The sequence below is a fragment of the Brachycentrus maculatus genome, unplaced genomic scaffold (assembly GCF_059751285.1).
Source record: "Brachycentrus maculatus isolate JH-2025_06_01 unplaced genomic scaffold, ASM5975128v1 h1tg000017l, whole genome shotgun sequence".
Classification (NCBI taxonomy): Eukaryota; Metazoa; Arthropoda; class Insecta; order Trichoptera; family Brachycentridae; genus Brachycentrus; species Brachycentrus maculatus.
Genome location: NW_028280771.1, coordinates 1,657,551 through 1,672,594, shown reverse-complemented (window position 1 = coordinate 1,672,594; position 15,044 = coordinate 1,657,551). Strand labels below are relative to the sequence as shown.

The following is a 15,044-nucleotide window of genomic DNA, read 5'->3' as shown; positions in this document are numbered from 1 at the left end:
TTTAGGAGTGGAATATACATGATCTAAGCAATGTGTTATAATGGGAAGAATAAGTAAATAAGAAGAGGCAACGTAAAATTTACACAATTGCTAAGAAATTTATGCAAGCTTGTTTAAATTGAACAAGCTACTCTAAATATGAACCAGTTTCTTGACGTAATATGCGATTAAAATTTGCACATATAAATAATTTACAGCTGTGCAAATTTGACTTCATATCGAATTGCAAGTTCAGTAAGGGAATAACTCAAAAAAACATTTTTTTAAATAATTTTAAAAACTTAATTTATTTTATTTTTCATTATTTTAATTATGAGGTTAAGGGATCTGGCATCCCTTATGTCGCTGCGACCATATTAGGTCAATTGTGACCTCCGTTTGTATCATAGCTCACTCTCAAGACCTATGTGAGTAATGTAGCTCACGACCTGTCTTGGTGGTAAGAGCTTCACCTTCTCGGAGTCTAGTAGTGGTCCTCCAAGGATGTGACTTCATTTGCGAGCGAGTGCGTCACAGTTATGAAGAATGTGGATTGGCGTTTCATACATTTGCAGGTACATTTATAATTTAATTTTAGTGGATTGTTTCATAATTCCATCCCCAACCAAATAGTGCAAATGGCACAGCATGGGATCTCCGTCACGCCGCTTCTCCGCAGGGGTAAGCAGAGAGAATAGAACGTCACACCAATCTGTTTTTGCTAACAGTCTTATTATATATTTTGACAACAAAGATATGAATCTACCAAAAATATTGTCAATAACTTATATAATAATTTTTTCTTTACATAAAATTTGACATTTTTTCTTCTTTGAAGATAACACCTTTTTTCGTACACAATGACACCATCTATATATAATTGCAAAAAGTTGATAATTTAGGATTTCTACTTTATTGAACTCATTTACAGATACGGTATAAGAGTTGATACGCAGCAACGATTGACAAGTAGTTGTCTATTGGAACGCATTTTTTACCATTTAGTTCGTATTTGGTTGTCTCCAGTGTCTGTACTGTTTCAAAAGGTATTATCCAAAACGTTCAAAAAAGTAATTTTTTATTTTATTTTTCAATTAATTTTTTTTATTTGTTACATCTGCAACATATGTAAAACAAAACAAAAAAATATATACATTAAACAAGCCAATTATAATATTCTCAATATTATTAATATTTAAAGCATTTACTTTGTGGTTAGTCATTTTTACTTTTTTTTTTTTTTTCAAAAATGTTAATAAAATTAGTATATGACCACTCACCGAGATTTTTACGTCTACCGGTTTCGAGACGTACCCGTCTCTTCGTCAGGACAATCACTAACACAGCATGCAAACAATACTACCCTTCACCACCATAGCACCATTTACACACTCAAAACTACACAAAATGTCTATCACATCTGACACGTGTTAGGCATTTTGTGTAGTTTTGAGTGTGTAAATGGTGCTATGGTGGTGAAGGGTAGTATTGTTTGCATGCTGTGTTAGTGATTGTCCTGACGAAGAGACGGGTACGTCTCGAAACCGGTAGACGTAAAAATCTCAGTGAGTGGTTATATACTAATTTTATTAACATTTTTGAAAAAAAAAAAAAATTAAAAGCCAATTATAGTTAACCACAGAAACATAAAGATTAGTACAAAATATTTAGTGTAGATCTAGCAAATGAATGAATGTGTGTGTGTGTGTGTGTGTGTGTGTGATGTTGATTCTAGTAGGGACATACATACAATGCAGAGAAGCATAGTTTTTAAAGATCCTGAGAGGACAATATGCTCACCATTCGACTTTAAAACACAGATTTTCCGCAATTAAAAATGTCAACTTGACTAAAACATGAGTTGTGCTCAGTAGCCATTCGAAACATAAGTGAACTCCGCGCATTATCAGTTCGAAGGACAGGTACTCTGAATTTCCATAAGATAACGAATGTGCGGCAAAAGGGTGTATGATAATGTGTCCGCAAACTATCTCCAAGCTTTTCTGTTGGCTGCCAGCTCCTTTGCATCCTCCCAAGTCAGATCCGCGTCCCGAAGTCCTGACGAGAACTGCCGATGAATAGTCAACAGTGGTCTTCCTGGGTGGCGTGAACCTGATGCCTTGTAAGAGGCGAGCTTGATTAAGGCTCTCGGGAGGCTGTGCAGTACATGGCCAAGCCAACTGAATCTTTTCTTGACAACAGTTGTGACCAAATCTTGGTCACAACTGGTTTTTTTGCAATTGGCAGGCGGGAAGATATATATATATATATATATATATATATATATATATATATATATATATATATATATATATATATATATATATATATATATATATATATATATATATATATATATATATATATATATATATATATATATATATATATATATATATATATATATATATATATATATATATATATATATATATATATATATATATATATATATATATATATATGTATATATATATATATATATATATATATATATATATATATATATATATATATATATATATATATGTATATATATATATATATTTTTATTTTATTTTTATTTTAAAATTTTTTTATTTTTTTTATTAAAACCCTTATCCGCACCCCAATGGTGCGTAGGGCACTGTGTCTTATAAACGCAGTGTTATCATGATCATTTTACACATGAAGGAAAGGTGATCAGCCCTCCGCTTAAATATTACAGTGAAGAAATTACTTATATTTATTTTACCCCCCTTGAGAATCGAACCCAGAACCTCCAGAACGGTAGCCGAGTGTGCTGGCCATTACACTACGGAGGCGGACAATATATTTATATATATATATATATATATATATATATATATATATATATATATATATATATATATATATATATATATATATATATATATATATATATATATATATATATATATATATATATATATATATATATATGTATATATATATATATATATATGTACATATATATATACATGACGTATTATAGTTTCATTTATGTACTTGTAAAGACGATACTATATTGGAGTCGTGGGAATCTTGAAAGTTAATGTTTTTATATATTTTTATTACAAAACGTGATATAGTTTTATCAATCGTCAGCTAGTCTCCTATATTGGCATATAGAAAAAGTTTGTTCTGAAGGTATAATTAGTTCAATCTGTCCGAACATAGGTTTTCATTGTGACTAGATGGTACTTTTTTAAAGAATATTTTCCCGAGTTTTTGACCTATATCACATCTACAGGTGTAAGTTATGTGAAGCTTAAATAAGTGCTGTTATATATTCGAAATACATGTCATGTGTAGTTAATAAAATCATCCATTTGTTATGTGTTTGTGTTTCATAATCAATATTAAATTCAATGCGAATCGCGTATCCTAAAAAAAACATTAAAAGTTAAAAGTAACTTTTTTCTTTTTTTTTCTTCAGTCTGTATTCATCTGTGTCCACCTCCTTAGTAGGTCAGCATGCTAGGCTACCATGCTGGAGGTCTCGGGTTCGATTTCCAACAGGGTCAAAATAAATATTAGTGATTTTTCAGTTGAATAATTATTTACATCACCCTGAACTGGTATCTGAAACGCAAGGCTGATAACCTTTCCTTCGTGTATTTCATAATCAAGATAACACAGCTTCTATATGATGCAGTGCCCTATGCACTATTGGGTGCAGATACACCTTCAGTTACACCTTCAATCTCCTCTTGTCCCGTGCTTCCTACATCCATGCCATTCTTGTTTTGCTTATTATAATATATGTAGCTTCTCTCCATCTTTTTGGGATCATCCCATAGGTCTCCATGAAAGTAACTGCTTTATCTACCGTTTCACTGATTGATATATAAACCTTAATAAGTATACTAATTAGGATCGTATGGGGTGCGGGTAAGGGTTTTATTATTATTATTATACTAATCACAAGTAACCGCAAACCCAATTCAATGTTTTTTGGGATCTCTTGTGCTCAAGTAAGTCTCTCCCGCTCTCTACCAACAGTATGAAAAATACCTTTTTAAGCGTTTCCCACAAGCAATGTGTTAATAATGCCTTTCTGTTTGCATAATATAATTTATTAGCAATTATTATTAGCAATTTATTAGCAATTTATTTTCACATAAACTAAGGCTAAAATTATTTAGAAAAATACATTTTTGGGCCAAGCGGGTGACTTGACCAGCAGTTAGACATAGCGAGTCGAGATATTGTTCCTTACAATGGTGTTTTTATTTCTTGTTAATTCTATTTGGTATTTTTTTTTAGGAAAATGGGTGCCTTTCTCAATTTTGCGCTTGTCACCATTGCAGCAGTATTTGCATTTCATTGCATAACGGTATGTAGTAGTAATATGTATTGTTTATATATATTATATTGTTTATCATAGTCGTACAGGAGAAAATGACCAACTAACAAAACGTAAAATGTTCAGGAGGGCAATGAAGTCACTTTTGTTTGGCAAGAAAATAAACATTAATGCAGTTAGTCATTTTTAACAAGACAATATATCGTAGTCATACAGGAGAAAGTGACCAAGTGCATTGTTTTACAAAAACGTGATCATCGACTATTTGATATCTTACTAGCTTTATATTGCCCTGAAAAAATCCCAAAGGATTTTAAACTTGATAGTATAATATATTGACTTGTTAAAAATGACTAACTGCATTGGTGTTCATTTTCTTGCCAAGCAAAAGTGACTTAAATGGCCCCCCTGAGCATTTTACGTTTTGGTAGTTGGTCACTGTCTCCTGTATGACGACGATATTATACTTCCAAGTTTAAAATCCTTTGGGATTTTTTTCTCCTGTATGACTACGATTTATTCTATTATGCATAAAAAACTTTACAAATTGAATTTGTTCATACTACTAATATAAGTGCAAACTGAAAACTTTCAAAGTTGCGTTTCTTAGACTCTTTGCTTACTGAAGATATACAGGATAAGATACGAAGATAAAAGGTGTTTATAAAATTAGATTAAAAAATATGCTTAGAATAGGTTTCAATGAATTGAACTCGAAAGTTTTCAATTTTTCATACAATAAATAACTTTACAACATTTTGAGTGTGTCCAAATTACATACAAATATAAGAGTTTCTGCTTAATAAAAAAGCTTCTTTACATCTCACCAATAGATGTCTCTAGTGAAGTTCTAGTGATTCAAGAACAAGGTTTCTAAATTGGTTCATATATATAGAACTTCCAAGATTTTTAGTAGTGTGGTTGTCAATAATGGGTAGAATTGGTGAATGTTACACGTGTGTAAAGTGATCACTTAAACCAGCCTATGACGGTCGTCAGCCCCGTAAATGCCCAGACTTCCATATTCTTCTTCATCTTTGATGAGATATCAAAAAATAATATAAATAACTTGATAAATTGTTTAAAGATACGTCATGAAAAATATTATTTTATTTTTAATTTATTTTAGTTTTACTTAGAAAATACCACTATGTAAATAGTGGTATTTACTAAGTAAATCTTAAATTAAAAATTGATAGATTTTACTACAAAATGACTGCCGAATCAATTAATGAAATATTATTTTAGACATTGTACAAGTTTAAATCCTTTTAAAAATTCACTGTTTTCTTTTAATTCAAGATTTTTATTGATATCTCAACATACCATAGATGAAGAAGGCTTTAAAAATGAGAATATGGAAGTCAAAGTATTTGCATGGCTTCTGACCTGTCATTGGCTGGTTCAAGTGATCAGTTTATACACAGTTTTATATTATCATGGTATCATAACATATAAATTACTCAAATTTTGTAAAGTTGTATAAATCAATGCTTCAAATTAAACAATAATAAACCCTTATCCGCACCCAAATGGTGCATAGGGCACTGTTATATAAACGCAGTGTTATCTTGATCGTTTATACATGAAGGAAAGGTGATCAGCCCTCCGCTTCAGGTACCAGTCCATGGTAATTTTGAATAAATATTACAGTGAAAAAATCACTAATATTTATTTTACCCCTCTTGGGAATCGAACCCGGAACCTCCAGAACGGTAGCCGAGCGTGCTGACCATTACACTACGGAGGCGGACAAAAAATTAAACAATACACTTTTAAATTTTTAAATTAAACAATACACTTTTAAATTTTCAAATCGTCTATTAAAATCTGAATAACTCTGTAAAACATTAAGTGGATTTAATTTTTTTAATGTTCTTTTACCCAGGTCGCTAATTCTCAAACATCTAATAATTATGGAAAGACATGCTGTAACTGCTCCTATACCATCCCAAATGTAAGCGGCGAGGACAGAGTTGCTGTCTTAAGGTATATATGTATACATTTATATTATTTACAACATTTTGAGTGTGTCCAAATACTTGTTCACAAAATCTGAATTATCTCAAAATGTTGTAAATAAATTATCTGGTCAAATTATAAGCTTAATAATAAAAATGAAAATGGTATTATCTGGCGTTTCTCATGTGTGTGATAATAATCCAGGATTCGGATCTCACATACTAATATAAGAGTTTCTGCTTAGTAAAAAGCTTCTTTACATCTCACCAATAGATGTCTCTAGTGAAGTTCTAGCGATTCAAGAACAAGGTTTCTAAATTGGTTCATATATATAGAACTTCCGAGAATTTGAGTAGTGTGGTTGTCAATAATGGGTAGAATTGGTGAATGTTACACGTGTGTAAAGTGATCACTTAAACCAGCCTATGACGGTCGTCAGCCCCGTAAATACCCAGACTTTCATATTCTTCTTCATCTTTGATGAGATGTCAAAAAATAATATTTATATTATTATAAACTTAGATTAATCAATGAAAGGAAGCACCTACTCGCGACTGTCTCCAAAAGACGCGCCGTACAGATCGGCCACATGCTGAGACAAGAGGGTTTCCTGCATAAAATAACAGAGGGGACGATTGAGGGAATAAACAGAGGATGCCCACGCCGCGAATGCCTAAGCGACTAATAGGAAGATATGGGCTGCTCGACGTATGAGGAGCTGAAGAGGGCTTCCGAAAATAGACGAGAATGGCGAAGGAGATATCATCTGTTGCTGCAGACCAATCCGCAGGATTGAGACCAGAGAGAGAGTTTTAAAATTATTTCACAATTTTTATTTTTATTTTAATAATTTTATTTATCACCTTTTTTGTAAATAATTAGACCAAAATATACCAAATGAATACTTCCTCCATAAAAACTCACACGGAAACGGTTTAACATCGTAAGTTACTAATTCTCATCGTAAACCACATGTTCAGAAATGAACATTTACATATCGCTCACTCCTTTCAAGAACGTCATAAATAAAAAATCGTCAATTTTCAGTTGTGCATGTTTTCGGAATGCCTGGAAAATGTGCTATATCCCAACAAAAGCGGCATATTTTTAACTTAATATTATACCCGCTACAGGGCAGAAAGTGTTGTTTTTGCATTTGGAAGAAAATGTATTGTTTAATTATTTTTTTAAGTAAACTTAATATTTTACAAATGGAGAAAAAACCTTCACGTTTTACCTAAAAAGATCTGTTGCACAGTAAAAAGTTCAGTAGGTGGTTTCATATTTATTTTTAATACATTGTATTATATTTTTAAACTTTAAAAACGCTCTCCTGAAAAATCAAGTTTTTTGATTTATGACGCTCTTGAAAGGAGTGAGCGATATATTGAAGTTTTATTTTTATTCTCAAGATACACCTTACAATTTAATAATTACAAAGTAAATCATATTATAATATTACAATCAAATTGTTGCTTTGTAAAACACAGACACAGCACTTAAATTTATCAAGTCTTTTTTAAAACTGGTATAATGCCGCCATCTTGGTTTTGTCGCACACTGTTTTATCGGCGGAATGTGTATATGTACTCTAAAGGTGGAGACTGACCGGAACATTTCATCGTAATGTAACACGTTACCATGCGAGCATTCAGTACACTAAGCTGAGCGTTACATCCATAGTTTCGGATGCTCGATGATGCTAGCCGCGAGCGATGTTACTACGAAATGCTTCGGTTAGTCTCCACCTTGATGTGTATATCAGCATATATATGTATAAAGTGAGACCTCTATCTATCGTTCCTCAAATAATCGTTTTCCCGGATGTGGCGTTTATTTCTTCTATCCCGACTTAATTTCATATTAAACTAAACCGCATCGATCGTTTCTCTATCACCATTTACCGCATTTATCGTTCGAATTAAGCTGCAATATTTGATACATTTTGTCTGTTTTTTTTTACATTATTTCCAATTTTCTTACATTCAACGGCAACGTATGGGATAGAAACTATCGAAAGCTTGTGTAACCGATACCAGAAGCCGAAAATATGCTATTGACGATAAAAAAAACAGTAAAAAACAAAAGTATTTTTTAAAACTCTATACAGGTTTGTATTTTTTTTAAATAAATACATTTGCATCTGAAACATGTATTCTTCTTAGAATTTCAGCCTGCGAATGGTTATGCAGATTGGGAGGACGGTATCTTTACTCGGTCGTATCTATTTGCGTATTGACCTCTTAATCCCGCATTCATTGTTTTCCCGCATTCATAGTTTATTTTAATAGGTCCCTTTAAAAACGATACATAGAGGTTTCACTGTATATAGTTATAAAATTTAATAAATAATAATAAAACCCTTATCCGCACCCCAATGGTGCATAGGGCACTGCGTCATATAAACGCAGTGTTATCTTGATGGTTTACACATGAAGGAAAGGTGATCAGCCCTCCGCTTCAGGTACCAGTCCAGGGTAATATTGAATAAATATGACAGTGAAAAAATCACTTATAAAATTTACTTCTTTTATTTTAGTACCTTGGTTCCCAAGATATGGGCGCAAAATATGCCGTTGACCTCTCTTGGTGAAGAATTTCGAAGTCTCATTACTAAAATGAGTGCATCCGGAGCAGGTTCTCGAGAAAACAATTTTGCTGTGGTCGCTTCGTACAAAGTCCTGCGGTTGCTCCCCTACATCTACCAAACACCAAGTCTTTGCCCTTACGCTGAGGCAAGTACAATCAGATCTTCAAATTACAGTTACAGAGTTACACTTGGATGGCTTGACTCTGGGACCCTCACTAATGAGAAGTAACACGGAGAAGAGAGAAGAAGAGTTCAAAAATTGGAAATAGGAAAAGCTTAACTGCTTTATTTTTACAATGATTAAGCAAACACTTGTTTTTATACCACTTGAGTTTTATTAAAGACTACTAGTTTCGTGTGGAGACTGCGATAAAAAACATATTTTCTTAAATTTTTTTAAAAAAAAAATATTTCTTAAGTTAGCTTATATTAAAACTAATATAAACTATTATATACATTTACATCATCTTTATATATTAACATTTCCTTACAGTAACTTAGACATTTATTTTTAAATTCTTTCAGACACTTTTCATTCTTCATACATTCAGGCATCTCATCATACATTTTTAAACCCTTATACATCAAGCAATTTTGCGACTCAGCTCTTTTCAATAATGGTAGTCTTATTTTATCCTTTTGTCTAGTAGCATATTCATGACAATTTTTGTTTAAGACAACTTTATCCTTAAAATATTTTGGTAATTTATCGTGAAAAAATTTATGTATAAATATCAACATATTAAATTTAAGTCTTCTTCTTACAGATAACCATTTTAGTTCATCTCTCATTTTTTTTACATTGCTATATTTATTTTTCTTAAGAACTATTCTCATCGCTTTATTTTGTATAATTTCTAGTTTATTTAAATTTCCTTCGTTTGCTAAAAATAATATTGTTGAGCAGTAATCTATATGTGGAAGAATGATTGTTTTGTAAATTAGTTCTGCAGTATCTTTATTTAATTTATTCCTTAATCTACTAAGGAAAAATATTTTTTTTGATATATTTTTATTAACGTGTTCAAAATTTGCATTTAATGTCAATTTTGAATCTAGTATTATGCCCAAATATTTCATTTCATCAACCTTTTCTATGGTTTCATTATCAATAAATATATTCATCCTTATAAATATATTCATCCTTATTAAATATATAGGCCAAACCGCGAGAAATTTAAAGATAAGAATTAAAGAACATCGGTCTTGTTAGTAACTATTTTTCAGAATTCGCAAATCACATAATAGATACAAATCACTCATTCCACTCTCATAAATTAAAATTTTTACACCTTGTACCACAGAAAAGTCAAATGATGAATTATTTGGAAAATTTAGAAATCCAAAAAAACCTAAATTCTAACAATAATTTGTTAAATAATATATTGTTTCAAAATTCTCCACCATTGCTTTCCATTTTTCCTTTGTTTTCAAACTCCGCCCCTTGACTAACCCCCTCCCCCTAACTTTCTTCTCTCCTTATTTATAGAAGAATTTTTTATTTTATATTTTAGTTCTTATTCAGATCTGACGTTGGAAATTTAGCTTCCGAAACTAGTAGTCTTTAACAAAACTCAAGTGGTATAAAAACAAGTGTTTCCTTAATCATTGTGACATGTCTTACCACAAAGTCAATGCCGAAACAATAAACTAAATATTATATTTTTAATTTAAGTTTTACTTTTAAATCTATTATGATGTTTGCATTCCGCATCATTTTCAAACACGTCTACGGTGTTTGAAAATGACAGGGAATGCATCGAAATACGTGTCACAATAGATTGTCAGAAATATTGGTATTTACTAGGTAAAACTTAAATTTAAAATAGATAGATTTTACCACAAAGTGACAGCCAAATCAATTAATGATATTATTTTATTTTTGTTGCAGTTTATAAATGCATCTGCGAAATGTATCAAGAAAGATGACTCGACAATTCAGGGAGCCATTGACTTGTATGAAGGGGTTATGTATAAAGTAAACGAATTGGCTGCAGCAAGTAGTCGATTTGCATCGGGATGCGATTCCATCAAGTGTAATAATTCTCTCAATCCTCAGGTAAATATATACACACATCTATATAAAGTATGGAAAGAAGGGGTACGTATATATCCCTTGTTCAAAAAGTTTATTAATATCTGTACCTAGCCACATGTGTCATGTCAAGTCCCCCTGATGTCAACTATCACCTGAGAGTACTTGTCCTTGCTTTGGGCAGCTCTAAACAGAGCCTCAACGGTCCTGATCCCCGTCCAATATTCCTACTTTCACAATTCTCTTCCTGTCCAATCAAACTGAACTTTCGTATTATAACTGAGAATGCTCTTAATTACGGGTGGCCAACTCGCGGCCAGCGGGCCGCATGCGGCCCGCGACGCCCTTACGTGAAGAATATATTTTTAAACCAGTGATATATTTGAGATACACGGTTTGATGCATCAACAAAATTTATGTCCTCAAGTATTCTATGAGTCAATTCATGCATGTTGTTATAAAAACTGTGAACAATATCCGTTTGCCCGCTCTTCAGCATTGCCAATTTAACGCAATCTCTAAAAATCTCAAAAACCAGTTAAAGTGGGCAATTTCAACTATTGAAATAGATTTATAAAAATTAAGTAAGCGAAGAGAAATTCAAAACTCAAACTGAGTGGTCATTTATAAATTGATTTTTATTAAAATAAAAATGTTAGTATTTTTAATTAAAATTTTTATTACTATATCAATAATTTTTTTGTTGGTTCATCGTATGTTTTCTACTCATTTCTGGTCACAGTAATGTTTTATTTCTTCACAATTACCATGATTTTACTTTCTGATTACCTCCGCATTCAAATTATTTGTAATATAAATTATTACAAAAAATCAATAAGTATGAAATTCGTTGTTATAAAAAAAATCTTATGTCTGTATGCGGCCCTTGGGAAAGTTTAAGTCACCAATGCGGCCCGGGATGCTATTTGGGTTGGCCAGGCCTGCTCTAAATGCTGAAGCATATTTTATCTTTCACAATATTCTTTTTGCTAAGTGCAATAATTTAAATGAATTTTTCCACTATTTTTTTTTCATCTTTCCAATATTTTTTTCTCTTTGTGAGGATCAAATATTTTTACGACATGGCGGACCAAGTAACACGAGCGTGCTCCTATACATGATCCCAATCGATAAATTGTATAACAACAAAGGGTTAAAATTTTAGACACCGGTTCTAGCGAACCAGTTTGAACCGGCTGAATCCTACCGGTGCATATATATAGTATGGAAAGAAGACGTACTTATATATCCGTTGTTAAAACTGTTTATTTATATCTTTACCTAGCCACATATGTCATGTCAGGTTCCCCTGATGTCAACTGATCACCTCAGAGTACTTGTCCTTGCCTTGGGCAGCTATAAACAGCGCCTCGATGGTCATGATCCCCGTCCAATATCCCTACTATCTCAATTCCCTTCCCATCCTATCTCGTATATTCCGGAGCCAAGAGATTTGACTTCTATTCACATCTCGTAGACCCTCTATTTTGCCTTTTATGATCAGGTTTTATGAGCAATAGCTCATACTTATCTCCTCCCAGCACATGCCCCAGATAGGACACCTTCCGGACCTTGATATCAGTCAGCAGCTGTCTTGCTCTTGCTCTTTGGAGCACATTTGCATTGCTGACCACATCGGTCAGCAATGCCAATGTAATATCTGTAGTTCATTTATCCATTTATTTATTTATTTTTTAAATTGTATTGTATGGTCGATATGTTTAAATTAAATTATTTTTTCCGTGAAAAGGCATTAAACCTTTTAGATTGCATAACATCAATGTGGTTTTCTGATGAATGAAATAGTTTGGAAAAACCCAGTGTGTAAATACTATTAACCTGAAATCATTGTTGATTTTACTATACAGCCTTACCAAAAGTACAGTAATGTAGTCATGATTCGCAATTTGTCATATCCGAATATTTGTTCACGAATCCTGTTCACATAGTTGAAATGCGCTCCCTCAGACGAAAAATCATTGTATGACAGAATTAAAAACGAAGATATAAGAAAGTATTTAATTATAGATTTGGCATTAAATTTGTAGAACTCCATTTTAATTTACATATTATATGTTAACAGGTAACATTTAACGTAATTAAATTTGTTACTTTAAACACCGTTTTTGTATTGAAAAAATAGTTTATTTTTTCAAAATAAATTTGGAAAAAAGAGTTAATGAAATGTGGAGTTAAAAAATTATAAATATATTTTTTCAATATGTATTCTTAAACAAAAAAAACAAATTCCAATGTTTAATGTATTCTAAAAAAAAACATGTTTGATGTATAAACATTTGTAACATGTTTTATTTCCCAATGCTTGTACATTTGACATACGAGGTCTGTTAAAAAAATTCAGACTTTTATTCATCAAAACAACATTTATTGAGATACAATTAAATGACACCAATCCCCTTCAAAGTAGTTCCCTTGAGCTGCTACACACTTCTCCCAATAGTTCTGACACTGCTGGAAGCAACGCTGGAAAGACTCTTTTGGTATGGCGGCCAGGTGGTTCGTCGCAATGTTCATGTTGACTTCTGTGGTCTGAAATCTGGTCCTTTTCAAAGGCATTTTTAGCTGGGAAAAAATCCAGAAATCACAGGAAGCGTATTGAGAAAGTTGGGATCATTGATCACAGTTTCCAGCATGTCCTGTGTGATCTACATACAATGTTACTTCTGCTCAATTGTCAGCAAATAACTACAAACGGTCATCTAAGCTCCGCTTTCAACGCGTTATTTGTTTTGACAATAAAAATTACATTTTGAACAGATGATTATGATCAAGTATATCAAATATTTGAAAAAGTGGTCAGGTCAGGTGTCGAAATAATTGGCAGGTATGTATGAGGAGACGCGATCAAGATTCTACTTTAAACTGCCATATTGTTTAATAAGTCATATTGCGGATCAAATTTTTTCCAGGTCCCACAAACTTCTTGTTATAAAAACGGATACGTGTATGACTTCTGTGGAATCTGGGACCAAATTACAGACACTCAAGGACAGATGTTTCAACTGAAAAAGTTGGTCACTAAATTATACAAATCTCCAGTTTACTCCGACAAGTTCCTGGCGGCTATCAGCACTTATGCAATGACTGATAGTGGAAATCGACTTTTCTTTAAGTCAGACTGGAATATCATTATCGAGGTGAGACTTAATGAAAAACACATTATTTAGAATTAAAAATATAATGGCACATTTTTGAGACTAGAAGAGCCTGATTAATATCAGCCTGTTAATACACGCTAAGGATGGGAAAAGTATTTCTATCCGTTCAATTTAATTTAAACCGCTTAACAGTCGAATTTTGGCAAGAAAATTTGTCGGTGCAGGAAATCATCACCAAACAACTCGAAACAGGACTACCCGAACGCTGTTCGGGTTAGTCAATAAAAACAAATACAAACATTATTATATTTGGCTCAGGCAAATCAATACCACCAAGTTGGAATACGATTTGCACGAACAACACTCGGACTCATCAATACAACACAAACTCCTTGTCCAAGTGATGCTCGGGATAAACTAGCAACTGGTTAAGGTTGGGAAAGATATTTTTACCTCCTGCGTCGGCGCTCTTACCTCTATTTCCATACTTATTGTTCACTCTTGGGACCATCAACCCTTAGTTGTTTGTGAAGCCGGTACATGGTCGCGCATTGGACAAATTTTATACTTTTTACTAGTTTGTTGCTCGACTATGAGATCCATCCGCAATATTTCTATTATCTATGATTTTTTTACAGACTATCAATCTGCAACTGAGTCCCAAAATTCAACAGTGTTGCTGCTACGACCGACTACAGAGGATTGCAGAGTTGTACAAACTGTACAATGTGGATATTGCATTGAGAGTTAAAAACGACAAGAATTTCTTGGCTGCTACTAAGTGCCAGTAATTATTATCAAATGTAAACGACACATTGATACAATAAAGAAACTTCATAATAAAAAATTGAGCGTTTTTGTATGTATTTTGTATATTAAAAGCATTGTTAACTTTGTTGTGTGGTAACTCTTTGCTTATCATTCATTGTTCACTTTGTGTAATACCACTTTAAAAGCGGTATTACATATCGTTCACTCTTTTCAATAACGTCAAATATAAAAAAAACTTCAGGAGATCGTTTGAAGTTTAAAAATATAATAAAATGTATT

At 32.3% G+C, this 15,044-nt stretch overlaps 1 protein-coding gene across 2 annotated transcripts; it reads left to right on the top strand.

Moving 5' to 3' along the window:
* The first annotated feature begins 982 nt into the window (after nt 1-982).
* LOC148313183 (uncharacterized) lies at nt 983-14,841 on the top strand. Of its 2 annotated transcripts, none has more exons than XM_088266529.1 (7): nt 983-1,025; nt 4,249-4,318; nt 6,177-6,277; nt 8,790-8,985; nt 10,732-10,899; nt 13,806-14,033; nt 14,633-14,841. In XM_088266529.1, exons 2-7 carry the CDS (start codon nt 4,253-4,255, stop codon nt 14,783-14,785), a joined length of 912 nt encoding a protein of 303 aa, XP_088122655.1. In that variant the 5' UTR covers nt 983-1,025; nt 4,249-4,252; the 3' UTR covers nt 14,786-14,841. The 2 variants fall into 2 exon arrangements, with proteins under 2 accessions (XP_088122655.1, XP_088122645.1); XM_088266519.1 differs by having other exon boundaries at nt 983-1,049.
* Nucleotides 14,842-15,044: the final 203 nt, after the last annotated feature.

What these genes read in the sequence shown, in the direction of transcription:
- LOC148313183 (XM_088266529.1), top strand. Translation starts at nt 4,253, where the DNA reads ATGGGTGCCTTTCTCAATTTTGCGCTTGTCACCATTGCAGCAGTATTT. An exon ending in GACAGAGTTGCTGTCTTAAG is followed by an intron (nt 6,278 to 8,789) that starts GTATATATGTAT and finishes CTTTTATTTTAG; the next exon opens with TACCTTGGTTCCCAAGATAT. An exon ending in ATAATTCTCTCAATCCTCAG is followed by an intron (nt 10,900 to 13,805) that starts GTAAATATATAC and finishes AATTTTTTCCAG; the next exon opens with GTCCCACAAACTTCTTGTTA.